Source organism: Sus scrofa, chromosome 2, assembly GCF_054392235.1.
Source record: "Sus scrofa isolate SSC_HxYL_T2T_F1_AM1 chromosome 2, Sscrofa_HxYL_maternal_Yorkshire_Landrace_v2.0, whole genome shotgun sequence".
Taxonomy (NCBI): Eukaryota; Metazoa; Chordata; class Mammalia; order Artiodactyla; family Suidae; genus Sus; species Sus scrofa.
In genome coordinates, this window is record NC_139384.1 from 69642452 (window position 1) to 69659537 (window position 17086).

The following is a 17086-nucleotide window of genomic DNA, read 5'->3' on the forward strand; positions in this document are numbered from 1 at the left end:
CTTCCTTCTGCTCCCGAGTGCGAGCCGCCTTCTGGCCACCAGCGTCTTAGCAGGTGTGGGAGGCACATGCAGATGGGTGACACAGACGGACGGACCTAGGTGCGTCTGCCTGCCTCCTGCCCAGCTCATGGTGTGCCAGGGAGTGCTCCATACACCTGGAGCAGGCTGCTGGCCAGGGCTTGGCTCAGTCAACTCCGAGAGTCTCCAGTGGGATCACTTTCGCAACTGCCTGGCACCTTCCACCCACCTGCTACTGATGGAGGCAAAGGGGGCACTGATGCGGGAACGGCAGAGGCTGGCCTGAGGAGAAAACTCAACTGCCAACTCAGCCATACAAAGGAATGAAAGTCTGAGAAAACTGGTGAAAGATAAACAAAACGGGGCCTTCTTGTTTGTTTTTGGTTTTTTTCTCCCTTTAGGGCCACACCTGTAGCATACAGCAGTTCCCAGGCTAGGGGCTGAATCGGAGCTGCAGCCACCGGCCCACACCACAGCCACAGCAACACAGGATCCTTAACCCACTGAGTGTGGCCAGGGATCGAACCTGCATCCTCATGGATGCCAACCAGTTGGGTTCTTGACCCCCTAAGCCATAGCGGGAATCCCCAAAACAAGGTCTTATCCATACAGGAGAATGTTACTCGGCCATGAAAAGGAATGAAGCACCAACACAGGTTATAGTGTGGATGAACCTGGGAAAAAGCTGAGTATGTCACCAGACACAAAAGGTGACAACTTGTATGATCCCACGCTATGGCCTGAAGTGGAAAATCTACACAGATGGAAGGCAGATGAGTGGTTGCCAGGGGCTGGGGGAGGGGAGATGGGGAGTGACTGCTCATAGGGTTTCCTTTGCGGGTGATGAAAATGTTCTGGTACTAGATAGAGGTAAAGGTTGCACAACATTGTGAATCTGCTAAAAAATACTGAATTGTTCATTTGAAATGGGTGAATTATATCTCAATAAAGCTCTTAAACGGAACTGCAGAGGCACACCCCTGGCTCTGGAACCTTCTGTCACTTCAGCTGAGTGGCTTTGCCCGTGTGTTCCCAATGCTGGGGAGAGGCTGGCCTGTCCCTGCCCTGTGGGAAGAAAGGACATGGTCTGGGTAGGTGTCCCTGTGCGTTAAGGTCAAGGTGGATGATGGCATGCTGGTTCAGGGTGACCTGTCTGGGCAGGCCGGCTGGTGCTGAAAGGGTGGGGGCGGGGGTAGCGGGAACAGACTCAGTGGCCCAATGGGTGGAGGGGGGCTGGGGGAGTCTGAGCTAAGACTGGGTCTGTGGGGCGCTAAGGAAGGGCTGGTGCTCAGGACCGGGGTTGACACAGATCTTAGTCTCAGGACAGGCTCCTTTGGGGCCCCCAGAGGTGGGTCAGGGACAGTAGAGAGCTCCAGGACCCTCGTGGTCCCAGCCACAGGCCTCCTGTCCGTGCGCCCAGCACTTTCAGGCGTCCCCATCTTTCAGGCTCTCTCTCTACATGGGCCAGGCCACCATGGCTACAGGGCCGCGCTGAAATCCCAGCCTCTGGCCGCTTGGGAAAATGGCCCAGCTAGTGAGGATCCTTATTTCATTTCTGCTTTCGAAATTAAAACCCTGGGCGCCTTGGTGAACATCAGTGGGGTTTGTTCCAGTTTAGGAAGGACAAAGAGAACCCGAGCCTAAGAGCCCCCACCCTGGCCCTGATGCCAAGGGTGAGGGGATGCCCTGGGTGTGCTTTGTGGGGCAGCCCAGTGGCTGATGTGGGTGGGGGCTCTGATCATAGAGGTGCCAGGTTCTCAGAGGGCGCCAGGCATGGGCAGTGGACCCCAGACTGCATGGCCCTGGGGAGTCTGCCTTCTGCACCCTCAGTATTTCTGAGCTAAGCTAGTCTTGTGCAAATGTCGTGTTTCTGGGGGAGGTTCCGAGGGCAGGCTGCATGCAGCGCAGCCAAGCGACATCGTGTGAACCCGGTAACAGTTAACTGCAGTGGGCGGGCAGATCAGCTGATTGGAACCGGCTTTCCACAGTGCCCCCTTCCTGTTTTCTGGTCAGAATTGCACAGCAAGTTTGCAACCCACGCCTGTGGGGGGGCACCCGGCGACACCCAAACCTCAAAACAACTCAACTTCTTCTTTTGGGGAGCTGAGAAAAAGTCCCGATTGGCTTTCTGTGGCCCCAGCTGAGCTGAGAAAGGAAATCTTTCACGGAGATGCAGAGGGGTACCGTGAACCCAGGCTCAGGCCGGGTTCTAACCAGGCTGTGGCTACCCAGACTGTACTGGGTTGACTTGGGTCCCTCAAAATGACTTGTCCAAGTCCTGACCACCTGGAACCTATGAATGGGATCTTCTTTAGAAATAGGGTCTTTGCAGACAGAAGGGAAGGATCTTAAGGTGAGATCATCTTGACAGTGTTCTCATTAAAGAAAGGAGATCTGAGATACAGAGACGGACGGGGAAGGCCATATGGAGATGGAGGCAGAGCCTGGAGTGATGTGGCCACACACTAAGGAAGCCCAAGGTTGCTGGCAGCCACCGGAAGCCAGGAGAGAGGCATGGAACAGATGCTCCCTTGGAGCCTCCAGAAGGAGCTAACTCTGCCCACACCTTGATTTCAGACTTCTGGCCCCCAGAACTATGAGAGAAACAACTCCTGTTGTTTAAAGCCCCCCCACCCCCCCTGCCCAATTTATAGCTGTGATGGCAGCCCCAGGACATCTGCACATCTCATCAGCTCACCTCCTGGGGCTCCGTTTCCTCATCTTTAAAATGAGCAGAGCTTTTTGTGAGGCCTCAGAACGATGACAAATGAAAACTGTGGCACCCAAGGGCTGATACCCCGTCGGCCCAAGAGCATAAGAACGAATTATTCTTGGTGTTAGAAAGTGGACAGTTTCTAAACGGTCGGCACTAAAGGAAATGGTGACTGGGTCTTGTGGGATCACAAACTGTCTAAGGCAGCTGTTCTCACCCAGGGGGGAGATTCTGCTCCCAGGGGACACTTGGTGATGTCTGGGGACATTTTTTGGTTGTTACCGCTTGGAGGGAGGGGACGCTACTGGCATCAGGTGGGTGGAGGCCAGAGTGCTTCTCAACACCCCGTGGTGCACAGGACGGCCCCCACAACACAGAGAATGACCTGCCCCAGACGTCAGCAGTACTCTGGCTGCCAGGCCCGGCTCTAAGCTAAAACAACCTTCTCCCTCTCCAAATGGTCGCCTCAGGAAGCACATTCACAGCCATGAGGTGGATTTGGCTCAAGCCTGTTTTGGAAGCTGGCATGGGCACCACCCTCCAGCAGCTCCTAACCCCTGGGGAAATTCGGCCTTGCCGGCTCACGCTCGAGGCGCGAGGAGGCAGCCGGGCGAGGTCAGAGGCATCTGACTCACTGGGTGCAGACACCCTGCCATGGGGGTGACTAACAGCCCTTGAAGAATGCGCCAGAATCCCTCTGGGGCAACTACTAGGGAGGAGGAATGACAGGCCCCCAGGATCACCGGTGGCAGCCCTTGGGGAAGAAGGTACCAGATACCGCCAGCTGTCACTCAGTGGGGGCTGCTGTGGGCGGACTTGTGTCCCCCGGAGGCCTGTGCCTGATGCTGAAACTCATGAACATGGCCTTATTAGGAAATGGGTCTTTGCTGACGTAATTAGTTAGGATGAGGTCATCCTGGATTCGGGCGGGCCCCAAACCCAAAGACTAGTGTCTTTATAAGAAGAGAAGGCAAGGTGATGACAGAGATGGGGATGGGAGTGATGTAACCACAAGCCAAGGACCGCATGGAGCCCCCAGAGGTAGGAAGAGGCCAGGAAGCCTCCTAGGGCCTTCAGAGGGACCGTGGTCCGGCCAACACCTGGATTTCAGACTCCAGGGCTCCAGAACTGTGAGAGGGAGTAGGTCCCTCTCTTTGATGCCACCCAGTCTGTGGCGCTTTGTTACGGCAGCCCCAGGAACCTCATCTGGGTGCCCTTGGTGGTCTGCAGCTAGAAAAGGAAGGAGCGCCACGGTGCCAATCCTGCCTCCTCACTCTGCTGCTTTAAGGCCTTGGGGCTCGGTGCCCTCTTCAAGTGTGGGCACATGCGCCCTGCCTGCCTGCTTCTGTGAGAGGTGAATGGCCCACTTGGCAAAACACCCCTGTCCGTAAACGCTGGGTCTGCCCTCTTGTTCGCCTCCCCAATTTCTTTTCTTTTTTTCTTTTTTTGGCTGCACCTGCAGCATGTGGAAGTTCCTGGGCTAGAGATCGAACCCAAGCCACAGTAATAACCTGAGCCGCAGCAGCGACAATACCGAGTCCTTAACTGCTAGGCTGCCAGAGAACTCCCATGTTCCCAATTTCTAAAGTTATTGACAGCCTGCACCGTTTTATCTTAGGCTGAATGTCCAACACAGTGCCCTGCCCCTTGCTCAGCCCACTCTGGCCCCTTCCTGTGTGCTCCAGGGCCTCTGACTTTCCTCCAACACACCAAGCACAGTCTAGCCTCCCGGCCTCTGCACTGGCCGAGTCTTTCTCCCAGACCCTGAGTCGCTCACCCCACCCCCTTCCAGGCCTGGCTCAGCATCACCTTCGCGCCGCCTGCCCTCTCACCCCTTCTTTCTCAGGCCTGCTCACTTTCCTTATCGGCTCTAAGCGCGCATGCAAGGCCAGCTGTTTGTCTCTCTGTCTGCCTCCTTGTCCCTGGGCGGCAGCTCCCTGTGGGCGGGCCTTTGTGTCGATTTTGGCCATGGCAGAGCCCAGTGCCTAGAACGTTGCCTGAATGTGGAATATTTGCAGAATGAATGCACAAGTACATCAGAGGAAGAAACCAATACAGGGGACACTGTGTCAAAGAGAAAAACATCTGCTGTGTGGCCAGATCACTCAGTAGTTTTTAAAATGTTTGTGCAAAAAAGAACAATGAATCTTTACGTTACATGCATAGGAGAGGGCAAAAACAGGCCATGTGTGTTGGCATGGGGCCATGCTGTACAGCCCCAGCTAACATTTTTTTTTTTTTTTTTTTTTTTTTTAGGGCCGTACCTGCCACATATGGAGGTTCCCAGGCTAGGAGTCGAATCAGAGCTGTAGCTGCCAACCTACACCACAGCCACAACGCAGGATCCTTAACCCCCTGAGTGAGGCCAAGGATCGAACCTTCATCCTCATGGATCCTAGTTAGCTTTGTTAACTGCTGAGCCATAAATGGGAACTCCCCAGCTAACTTCTTGCTGATGATCTCAAGAGATCATCAGAGAGGAAGAGGAACTGAAATGTATTCAGCAGGCAAAGCAACCTAGGCGGGATTCAGTGAATTCACACAGCAGCCTTCCGAGGCCACTGCATTAGGCCCTCATGGTGGATAAAATGCTAAGAAGCCGAAGGTCAACCCTCCAAGGCGGGGGTGGGGTGGGGTGGGGGGGAATGGGCCTGAACCCCGCTCCCCGCTCCTCAGATAGAGGGTCTGGGGTTCTGCAGATGGAGAGACTGCAGCACACCCAGGGGGTATTACTCAGCAACATGAAGACATTGCTGAGAAAAGACATGGAGGAACCTTCAGTGCATGTTACTATGTGAAAGAAGCTGGTCTGAAAAGGCGACAGATGGGATGATTCCAGCTATCTGGTGTTCTGGAAAAGGGAAAACTATGGAGACAGTAAAAGGATTGGTGGTTTCCAGCCGCTGGAGGGAGGGAGGGATGAAGAGGCAGAGCTTGGGGGATTTTAAGCGCAGCGGACCTATTCTGTATGATACTCATGGGGAATACGTGACATTGCGCGTTCGTCCAAACCCGCAGCACTCAAGAGTAAACCCTAATGCAAATCTTGGAATTTAGTTAATAATAATGTGTCAATATTGGCTCATCCATCGTTAACAAATACACCAGACTAATACCATACGTTAATGACGCAGGAAACTGCGGGGAGGAGGGTGGAGGGAGAATATGGGAACTTTTTGTACTATCTGCTCAGTATTTTTTTTTTTTTTTTTGGTCTCTTTAGGGATGCACCCGTGTGTGGCATATAGAAGTTCCCAGGCTTGGCATTGAATCGGAGCTGCAGCCGCTGGCCTACGCCACAGCCATAGCCATGTGGGATCTGAGCTGCATCTGCAACCTATACCACAGTTCATGGCAATGCTGGATCCTTAACCCACTGAGCGAGGCCAGGGATGGAACCCACAACCTCACAGAGACTAGATGGGTTCTTAACCCACTGAGTGACAAGGAGAACTCCCAATATTTGTTTTTTAATTGAAGTATAATTGATTTACAATGTTATATCAATTTCAGGTGTACAGCACAGTGATTCAGTTATACACACACACACACACACACACACACACACACACACACACACTCTTTTTCTATCTGCTGAGTATTTCTATGAAGCCTAAAGCTGCTCTCTAAGAAACAGAATTATTTATGTCTTTATATTTAATAAAGCTTAACAAGTTAAGATTAAGTTACTTATTTAAAATCTAATCATTGTTGAATCTTATTAAAAACAGAAAGCAAGCAAGCTCTGGCCAAACCCAGAGGTGCAGACCCCTGGGGAATATGTGGCCCCAGCCCTTACCAGGTGACAATGGTTAAGCTATGTTCTGATGCATCTTGTTCGAAGACTCTGAGAGTGAGGGCCACTGCGGTCACTTCTACTGCCTCCATGTCCAGAAGGCTCACCCACAGTGACACATCCACGACTCCTGTGGGATCTGGCCAAAGGGGACATGGGAGAGGGAGCAGGAGGCTGGGGCATTTCCTCCCCTTGTGCTGTCAGGTGGCCCCTCCTCTAGACTACCCCCAGCCCCCAGGCCTACACTACACTTTGCTGGCTTCCTTCAATCCCACAGCGCACTGCCCCCCATCTCTGCTGCTGCCCCAGCCCTGCCCCACCAGAAACACCCCACCACGAGCTATTCAGTTTGGACACGCCAGAGTCCAACTGCACACTGGTGCCCCTCCAGAGTTCAAGAGTACTTTAATCAAGGCTTGTTATTTTCTATATTCTGATGCTTTGACATCTGGGGCCTGGCTGACCCAGCAGGCACTGCCCCTGCCAGGGCTGGCTAATTCCTAGACAGAGCAGCTTCAATCCTGTGGCCTGGGACACCAGCTGCATGTGCTCCTATCAGCACACCTTCCAAATACAAACCAACCATTACAGAGGCTATACCCCCTCCCTTTGTTATTACATTCTCATACTTAGGGCCACTCTCTCTCTGCCCTGATCACCCCAGGGCCAAGTACCAGACAATCAAGGGAGCCCCTATGCCCCCAAATTCTGAAATTATCCAACTAGCCAATCCTAAGTCCATTCACCCTGCCTCACCAGACCTTTCCCATGAAAACCAAGACAGATTCCTGCCCACACCTTCCCCTGGCTCCCGGTGCTTCTTGACAGGCCCTGGTGCCTTCCTGCAAGGCCCTTCACGGCACGCTGAGCCTCCTGTTGCTAGGGAACACTGCATACAACTGTCTTCTTTTTTTGGTGCACTCTTGGGGTGTGGAAGTTCCCAGGCCAGGGACTGAAGCTGCCCGAGCCTCTGCAATGACAACCTTGGATCTTTCACCTGCTGTGACTTTACATAACTGTCTTCTTTATGGCCAAAGGCCATCACCTCCCCATGGCTGAACAGTAATCAAACCCATGCGTTCATTCCCCTCCCACCGACCGGCCCTGCTCACCTCCAGCACGGGACCAGCACCAAGGATGGTCCTCTCGACGCCGCTGGCGTAGCCCTTCTGGCTCAGGGCGGTGAGGCAGTGGATCAGGAAGTTGGTGCTCTGGGTCTTGCCCGAGCCGCTCTCGCCCGAGATGACGATGCACTGGTTGACATGCTTCCGGAGCATGGCATAGTAGGCGACATCAGCCAGTGCGAACACGTGCGGCTCCAGCTTGCCCAGCTGCTGGTTCTCGTACATCTTCACGTACTTGGGGTTGTAGATGGGGAGGAACTTGAAGGGGTTGACGGCCACGAGGATGCTCCCGGCATATGTGTAGATCTTCTGCTGCAGGAAACGGTGCTTGAGGTTCTTCAGGAGGTTCTCCTCTGTCAGCTCGGGGAGGTTGCACAGGTCGTCAAAGTCCGCCTGTGGCCGGGGCAGAAGGCCACGTTCCACCAGGCGCCGGGCGGCCGTGGCCTGGGACACCAGCTGCATGTGCACATACTTGATGGTCCCGTCCACGTCGCGCTCCTGCAGCAGGAAGTAGTAGCCGTCCTCCTGGGGGTGCTCGTCCTGTGCCCGCCGTGGCCATAGCAGCACGCGGTGCACAGGCGAGTCGTTGGCATCCAGCACCCACTCCTCCCCGCCTGTCTCCTTGACCTCCACTAGCACGTAGCGCTTGCTGCCGTCCAGCTGCAGACTGGCAATGGCGTCCTGGATGACGTCGGATGTGGTGCTGTCCTTGGTGGCCGTCACGCGGCATGAGGCCTGGCACGGGGCCTGGCTCTCGCTGGTGGCCAGCCGCGGGTAGATGTGCAGGTGGTAGGCCGCCTGCCCCCGGCGGCCGGAGCTGCCCGCCTCGTTCACACTCATCCTGCCGGCGGCCTGGCCTCAGCATGCCTCCCGGGCTCGGGGCGCACGTCCTGGAGCTGGAAGGGAGGGGGTGGCACGGTTAGAGGGATAGAGGGTAGGGCTGGGTGGGAGGACACGGACACCCACCTCTGGACAGACAGCCTCAGACACACAGCCTGAATTGATGGGCTCTTGCAAAGAGCCAGAAGGGCAGAAGAGCCTTGTCTGTCCTTAAGCCCCGACCTAAGGTCTGTGGCTCTTGCAGAGTGATATAGGGGCCCCTCCCCACAAGATCAAACCCTTCTCTTGGAGTTTGTTCCAGCCCAGGCCCCATCCCTCCCCACCCAGAGTCAGCCTCTCAACTCTCAAGTCCAATGGCCATGACCATCTCTCAGCTCAGCCCTGCCTGGCTTCTCCTCTCTGACAAAACCTCCCCTGGCAGCTCCCAGGTGGACAAACACTCGGCCCCATGGACCTTGGTTATGTCCCTCAGATATACAAGGGGCAGTGAGGGGTGTGTTGGAATGAGCAGGTCCGAGCCTGCCCCCAAACTCAGGGACCTCCACCAAGAAGAACAAAGTCAGAGACAACCTCCAAAACTCACTCAAGAACTGCTCAGAGTGCACTTGCTTCTAGAACCCACAACCTCATTTTAATCACAATAAGAACGTCAGACAGACCCAGATCTGGGGCATCCTGTGGGACTCCCGGCCAGGCCTCCCCAAGACCATGAAGGTCATGAGCGACAAGGAAAGACCGAGAGTCCATCCCAGCTGGAGGAGACTGGGGAGATGTGACAACTTAATGTAAAAGGATTTTCTACAGGGGGTCCCGGACCAGAGAGAGGACACAAATGAAAGACCTGGTGACATCTGAATAACGTCAGGTGGTTGGTTGAGATCAGTGCCTCGGTGTCAATTTCTTGGTTGAACAAATGCGCCCTGATAATGTAAGATGTTCACATTCGGGGAATATGGGTGAAGGGTACGGGGGGACTCCCTGTTTGGTTCCTGCAGTTTTTCTGTAAACCTAAAAGGACTCCAGCAGAGAAAATGTATTTGAGGGGGAAAAAAAAATGCATTTGCTCCTGAAGTCATTTTGGGAAAGAGAGAAAAGGCAGCAAATATTGCCAATGAGTTGGCAATAGCTCATTCTGTGTCTTGAAACAAGAGACAGAAATGCATTGTGTGCCACCCAAGTGTGGCTAAAGATACAAAGATGCACCAGACCTTGGCTCAAAGCCCAGCGAGAGAAGCTGATATGCAAACAAATGTGAGAAAATATCAATCATGAGCGTGAGAAGCTACTGTCCCTGAGAGCTGGAGAAGGCTTTGGGGGAGTGGCAATATCTAAGAGGGGTTCTGAAGGATGAAGAGGAGTTTGTTCGACAGGAAGGCAAAAGGAGGGAGAGGAGTGTGGTTAGGTCCACAACTGCTTTTGTAAAAAAAGTTTCACTGCAACAAAGCAGTGCCCGTTCACATACATACTGTCCACGGCTGTCTTTGTTACATCAGCGTAACTGGACAGTCGTGACAGAGGCAGTAACCTTATGTCCTGGAAAGGTGAACATACTTATTTTCCAGTCTTTATAGAAATGGCATACCGACCTCTGCTCTGGATAGAAGCATGACTCAGCATGAGGCTGAGATGATCTGGCCTCTGGGAAACTGAGTCCCGCAACATGTTGCGGGGGGGGGCGGGCAGGGGATGGGTGGGGTTGAACAAGATCAGACATTACGAAGCTGCTATAAACAGGTAGGTAGGTAGTGACAACAGGTAGGAAGGTTGGGAAATAAGTATATTTAATTTTTTAAACTTTCCCCTAAATTATTAAGTAACTTTGGTATATTTCCTTTTAGATTAATAGATGTTTTATATATATAAATAAATTACATATATATTATTTATTTGATTATTCCTTTTTTTTTTTTTTTTTTTCTTTTTATGGCTGCTCCTTCAGCATATGGAAGTTCCCAGGGGTTGAACTGGAGCTGCAGCTGTCAGCCTACACCACGGACACAGCAATGCCAGATCTGAGCCACATCTGCGACCTACACGGCAGCTTGTGGCAACGCCAGATCCTTAACCCACTGAGGGGTTAGGGGTTGAACCTGCATCTCATGGACACCATTCTGAGTTCTTAACCCGCTAACCACAACGGACTCCAGATGTCACATGTTTTCATAAAACCTGAATTGCTCTTAATGCAATATGTTGGTACACGCAAACATTCCTCTGTGTCACGAAATACGCTTTGGAACACGACTTCTGAGTTTTTGGACACACATCTTCGTGTCCAACTCTGAGCATCTCCTTGGGATCAGTTCATCCACAGAGAATTAGCAGATAAGTCAATGTAAACATTGTTAAGTGTCCTTATTCCAAAAGCTACAATATCCTGCAGAAAAACTGTATTATAAACAATGGGGCTCATCTGCTCTGGAAACACTTGAGCAGTTTCTTTAAAAAGTTAATTATATGCCTAGCATGTGACCCAGAAGTTCTACTCCTAGGAATTACTTAAGAGAAATGAAGCAGATGTTCATACGGAGACTGTAAACGAATGTTCTTGGTGGCATTGTTTGTAAAAGCCCCAGACCAGAAACATGAACTGAACGGTTGAGCAAACTGGCCACACAATGGAACACTACTCAGCTGGGAGAAGGGACCAGCCTCGGATCCTCACAACAGTATGGAACAACATGGAACAACCTCAGAATCTGTGTGCTGAGTGAAAGATGGAAGACGAAAAAGACCCAGCAATTCCACTCCTCAGCATGGACTCAAAAGACTTAAGGACAGGGATTCAAACAGATATTTGTACACACAGGTTCAATAGCAACTCTACTCACATTTGCCAAGAAGGTAGAAAAAAGACAAATTTCATGAATAGATGAACAGAGTGTGGTCCATCCACACAATAGAATATTACTCAGCCACAAAAAACAGGAAGCCCTGATTTATGCTACAGTGTGGATGAACCCTGAAAACATTAAGCTGAGTGAAAGAAGCCAGATAGCAAAGGTCACATGTTGTATGAACCCAATGATACAAAATGTTCAGAACAGGCAAATCCGTAGAAATAGAAAGTAGACTAGTGGTGGCCAGGGGCTAGGAGTGTGTGTGTGTGAAGAGGTTGGGTGATGGGGAGTGACTGCTAATGGACACATGGTTTCCTTTTGGGGTGATGGAAATGTTCTAGGGCTAAATAGAGGTGATGATTGCCAACATCATGCATACTCTAAAGGCCACTGAACTATCACTTTAGATGCTTAATTTAATGATATACAAATTTCACCTCAATAAAAAAATTTAAAAGAACACATACATATCATATGATTCCACAGAGAGCTTACCCTTGAACGAAGTGGGTTTGAACTCAATGAGTCCGCATATACTTGGATTTCTTTCACTAATATGTATTATAGTGCGACATGATCTATGGTTGGCTGAATCCCAGGATGAAGAGCCATAGATAAGGAGGGCTGACTGCAAAGCTGCGCATGGGATTTTTGATGTGTATATGAGGGTTGGCATCTTTAACCCCCAGGTTGTTCAAGGGTCAGCTGCATGTACATTTCTTTTTTCTTTTTTTTTTTTTTTTTGTCTTTTTGCTATTTCTTGGGCCGCTCCATATGGAGGTTTCCAGGCTAGGGGTCGAATCGGAGCTGTAGCCACCAGCCTATGCCAGAGCCACAGCAACGCGGGATCCGAGCCGCATCTGCAACCTACACCACAGCTCATGGCAACACTGGATCGTTAACCCACTGAGCAAGCACAGGGACCGAACCTGCAACCTCATGGTTCCTAGTCGGATTCGTTAACCACTGCGCCACAATGGGAACTCCCCATTTCTTTTTTTTAATTTTTTTTTGTCTTTCTGCCATTTCTCGGGCTGCTCCCGTGGCATATGGAGGTTCCCAGGCTAGGGGTCTAATCGGAGCTGTTGCCACTGGCCTACGCCAGAGCCACAGCAACAGCAACGGGGGATCCGAGCCGCGTCTGCCACCTACACCACAGCTCACAGCAAGGCCAGATCCTTAACCAACTGAGCAAGGCCAGGGATCGAACCCACAACCTCATGGTTCCTAGTTGGATTCATTAACCACTGAGCCACGATGAGAACTCCTACATGTACCTTTCTAGAAAATTCATATGATATCACACACATGTGGAATCTAAAATATGACACAAATGAACCTATCTACAAAACAAAGAGATGCAGGGACAAGGAGAACAAACCTGTGGTTGCAAAGGGGGGAGAAGGTGGTGGAGAGGGATGGATTGGGGGTTTGGGATTAGCAGATAGAAAATATATAAAGAATAGATAAACAAACAAAATTCAAATGAATCTATAGACAGAAAGCTGATCCTTGGCTGTTTAGGTGAAGGGAACAGGGTGGGAGGGAGGACAAAGGAGCTGGGGAGAATTTTTGGGTGATAGATATGCTATCTTTTTTTTTTTTTTTGCTTTTCAAGGCTGTACCTGTGGCATGTGGAGGTTCCTAGGCTAGGGGACAAATCGGAACTGTAGCTGCCGACCTACACCACAGCCACAGCAATGCAGGATCCAAGTGGAGTCTTGGACCCATGCCACAGCTCATAGCAACACTGGATCCTTAACCCACTGAGCGAGGCCAGGGATCAAACCTGTGTCCTCATGGATACTAGCTGGGTTTGTTATTGCAGAGCCACAATGGGATCTCCTGCGTCGGTTCGTGGGTGTTGGCATGTGTCACAACTCATCCAACCACACACTTCAAATAAGTGTCCTTTATAGTGTACCAGTTACACCCAATAAAGCCATTTTTAAAAAAAGTTTGTGGATTAGGAGTTCCCTTCATGGCTCAGTGGTTAATGAACCCGACTAGGATCCATGAGGATGTGGGTTTGAACCCTGGCCTTGCTCAGTGGGTTAAGGATCTGGCGTTGCCGTGAGCTGTGGTGTAGGTTGCAGACGTGGCTTGGATCTCATGTTGCTATGGCTGTGGTGTGGGCCAGCAGCTGTAGCTCCGATTTGACCCCTAGCCTGGGAACTTCCACATGCCCCAGGTGCAGCTCCCCTGCCAAAAAAGTACGTGGATTATGAAAGTATGTGCAATTTTATAAAACTTCTTGTTTTCTTTTCAAAATGTCCAATCCTCAAGCCCGATCACCGAGTTTCACAGGCGCCACCACAGGGAGACAGCTGGGAATCTGTGAGCGTGTGTGTCTATGCTCAGAGGTGCCAGGTGGTGCCACACACCTGACAGCCCTACAGGAAACGATGAGTCTCATATGAACACACCCACACTCACACATGTGCATGCTCCCGCACATACACACAGGGACACACGCACACAGACCTCACGTTCATACAAATATACACAGCACAGACATGTGCATACACGCACTTATGCAGACCCAGGGCTTCATGAAGAGCCCATCCCTCTGTGTCACATACGACACAGCTAACACGCACCACAACTTTTGGGGGCGCAATCCAGCTCAAGGACTGGGGGCTTTAGTTGGTCTCACACTGAAGCTGCCTGGAGGTAGGTGGCAGAAAGACCCCATGGATGCGCCTGCATTCTCCCAGCAGACACCGAGCTGAGAGGCCATCAGGATCCAATCATATGACCTTGCTCCTGCTCCCAGGGCCTCTGTCACCTGCTTTGAGGAAGGTCTTGCTGACGCTTAGATAGGCTGAGGCTCTGTGCCCTCCAACATCCTCCAGGGCCAGCTGATCAAGAGGCACTCGCACGGCCACAGAGGGGACTTTGACAGCTCTGGGTCCCTTGGTGGGGGTAGCAGGAGACCCCATGCTCAGAGACTGGGGGCCGTGGGGGCAGTCACAGGTCCAGTCAAGGCACACCCCACCCCCAGGCCAGGAGGAAGTAGATAAGGCTTGCTCAAGGCGTCTGCTGACCACCCTGACCACTGGGGCTGTAGAGGGGGTGGTTAGCCAAAGAGAAGGGGCGGAGCAGGGCAGACATCAGCCAGGGGCCCTTGCAGGAGTCCCCACAGGGACCAGCTGACCTGCCCTATAGCAGTTGCCCCCCCAGCCATTGTAGCCCACTCAGGCCCACCACACCTGTACCTGGAAACTCCTCCATCCTGGACCTCCCCACCCAGCCAGCCTCTCCTGGGCCTGCTCTGCAGGGAGCCTACACTTCCCTCCCAGAGCAGCTCCCTTTCTCAGCTTCCCAGCGGGAGGACCCTCCTATTAAAAGAGCTCATGTGTCTTAAAACCAGAGACACCTACAAATCCTTCTCCAGCCTAGGGTAGAGGTCCTTCCCTGCTTCCCTGTAGCCTGGAGCCAGCCCTTCCTGCTCCCACATGCCCCTCGGCCCACACCCCCACTCCCATGCCACAGAAACCACTGTTACCCACCCCAAAGGTGCCATCAGACTCCTGCCAGTCAGACCTGCTGGCCAGCGGCTTCTCCAGGTCCTGCTTACTTACTCTGCAGCCCTGGGGACCCTGGGGTCATCCGGACCTGCCACTGTGTAGGGGACCCTCTCCTGCCCTGATCCCCAGGCTTTGCACCTAGAGCCAACATCCATTCTGTTGTGCCCCCTCAGGGGCCAAGTTCATGTCCATGGACGCTCACCCCACCTCCACCCCTCAACACCCAGGGTGTTTGTCCCTTGCTCCTCCCACTGACCACATCCTGTCTGCTGTCCCCGGAACAGCCTTCTCTTCTCATCGGGAGGTCAGGAGGGCCCCCGGGGCCCCCTGCCTCCATCCTCTGGGTCACTGCAGGAGAGTACCTGGAAGCATCGGTCTAGATGTGGGTGTCCCAGTACAGAGCCCCCAGGGGCACCCCCCTGACCAGCCCTAACCCCCGGGCCCTCAAGCCCCATACAGCACAGCCCCGCTTTGGCAGATCTGCTGCTGCAGGAAGCGGTTCTCAGACGCATTCTGGCTGCTCCCACCCAGCCAGGCCCAGGCTCGCAGGCCAGACCTCGCAGGGTCCCTCTAGCCCAGTCGCAAAGAAGTTGCCCAAAGCCCCCAACTCTCAATGGGAAGTCTGGTTCCTTCAGCTTGGGCTTCATCTCCAAGAGACACTGCCCCTGCAACTCAGACGGGAACTGGCCCCACCCTGCTGCCTCCTTCTGGTGCCATCCTTGTCCCTTGTCCTCACCCTCAGGTTGGTACGCCCCTCGAAGCCCCCCACCAGAGGCAGTTCTGCTCCCAACACAGATGTACCCTCTTAGACTCAGAGTTGCCTCATTCTACGGGGAGGCACTGTTTTCTTTTTTTTTCCATTTTTGGCTGCCTCCGCAGTACATGGAGCTGTGGGCCAGGGGTCAGATCTGAGCCGTAGTCTTGACCTAAGCTGCAGCTGTGGCAACGCCAGATCCTTAAGCCACTGTGGCGGGCCAGGGACTGAACCAGCATCCGAGCACTCCCAAGACGCCGCTGATCCCATTGCACCACAGTGGAAACTCTGGTGGCACCATTTTAACCTAAGCCCTGGGGCTGACCTGATCCCCTCTACATCCTCACTACAAAGGCCCCCGACCTGTTCTGCAAAAATGACTTCCAGAGAAGTCCACCCAAGGGAGAGATCCTGCCTGGAGCAGCCTGAGAGGTGCCACCTCCAAGCATCCTCGCTGGCGCTAAGAGTTAACTGTTTTCTCAATCCATGGCCATCAGTGGGCCTGAAAGAGCACTTTGTCACTTTTAATCCTCTGACGGTCAGGCTGAGTTTTTTTTGAGAATTAGTGGATTCAGTAACCATTTTTCTGTTTCTGGAAGTTGTTCATGTTGGTTGCATTCCCCCCCGCCCCACTGAACCATGCCTACCTAATTTATTGCTTTGGAGGAGCTCTTTGTATAGGATGCTCTTGGCATCATTTGATGAACCTAATTCAAACCAGTTTACCTCTTTTTTTTTATTTTTACTTTTTTTTGTCTTTTGTCTTTTGTCCTTTTAGGGTCACACCCGCGGCATATAAAGATTCCCAGACTAGGGGTAGAACTGGAGCTGTAGCCGCCAGCCTACGCCAGAGCCACATAAACATGGGATGCGAGCCGCATCTGTGACCTATACCACAGCTCACGGCAACACCGGATCCTTAACCCACTGAGCGAGGGCAGGGATCAAACCCGCATGGTTCTTAGTCAGGTTGTTTCCACTGCTCCACGACGGGAACTCCCCAATTTACTTCTAAGTATGGTGTTTTTGGATACAAATACTGTATTCCCCAGCAGCTGGATCTGTGGGTCATTTCATGATGTCTGCCGCCCACTCCTCTCCCAGATCTGATGAACATGGAATCACCTTCTGCACTCCTCTCCCTCCCTGGACTTCTTACATTTAAGCTTTTATCCATCTGGAAGTTATACTGGCGGGGGTGGGGGGGGGTAAGAGTTTGCTAGGGCTGCTCTAACAAAGTACCACAAACCAGGTGGCTTAAAACAAGAGAAATACACTGTCTCGGGTTTCAGGATGAATGCAAACTCAAGGTGGGGGTGGGGATGGCTCCCTTCAGAGGCTCGGAGGGAGACAGGGTCTCGTGCCTCTCCAGCTTTGGGGGACCCTCACTGCTCCTTGGCTTGTAGATGTACACCCCTCTGATTTCCTTTCCCAACAGCACATGGTAGCGTTCACTGTCTCTGTGTCCTCT

The 17086-nt window shown here is 52.4% G+C and overlaps 1 protein-coding gene across 50 annotated transcripts in view; it reads right to left on the minus strand.

Moving 5' to 3' along the window:
* The window catches only part of MYO9B (myosin IXB), a 111919-nt gene that overhangs the window by 82981 nt on the left and 11852 nt on the right, over nucleotides 1-17086 (minus strand). For all 50 annotated transcript variants that reach the window (XM_085012416.1, XM_085012410.1, XM_085012436.1 and 47 more), the window contains exon 2: nucleotides 7640-8547. In XM_085012416.1, coding sequence (XP_084868542.1) covers nucleotides 7640-8491 — 852 coding nt within the window. In that variant the 5' untranslated portion in view covers nucleotides 8492-8547. The remainder of the gene's footprint in view (nucleotides 1-7639; nucleotides 8548-17086) is intronic.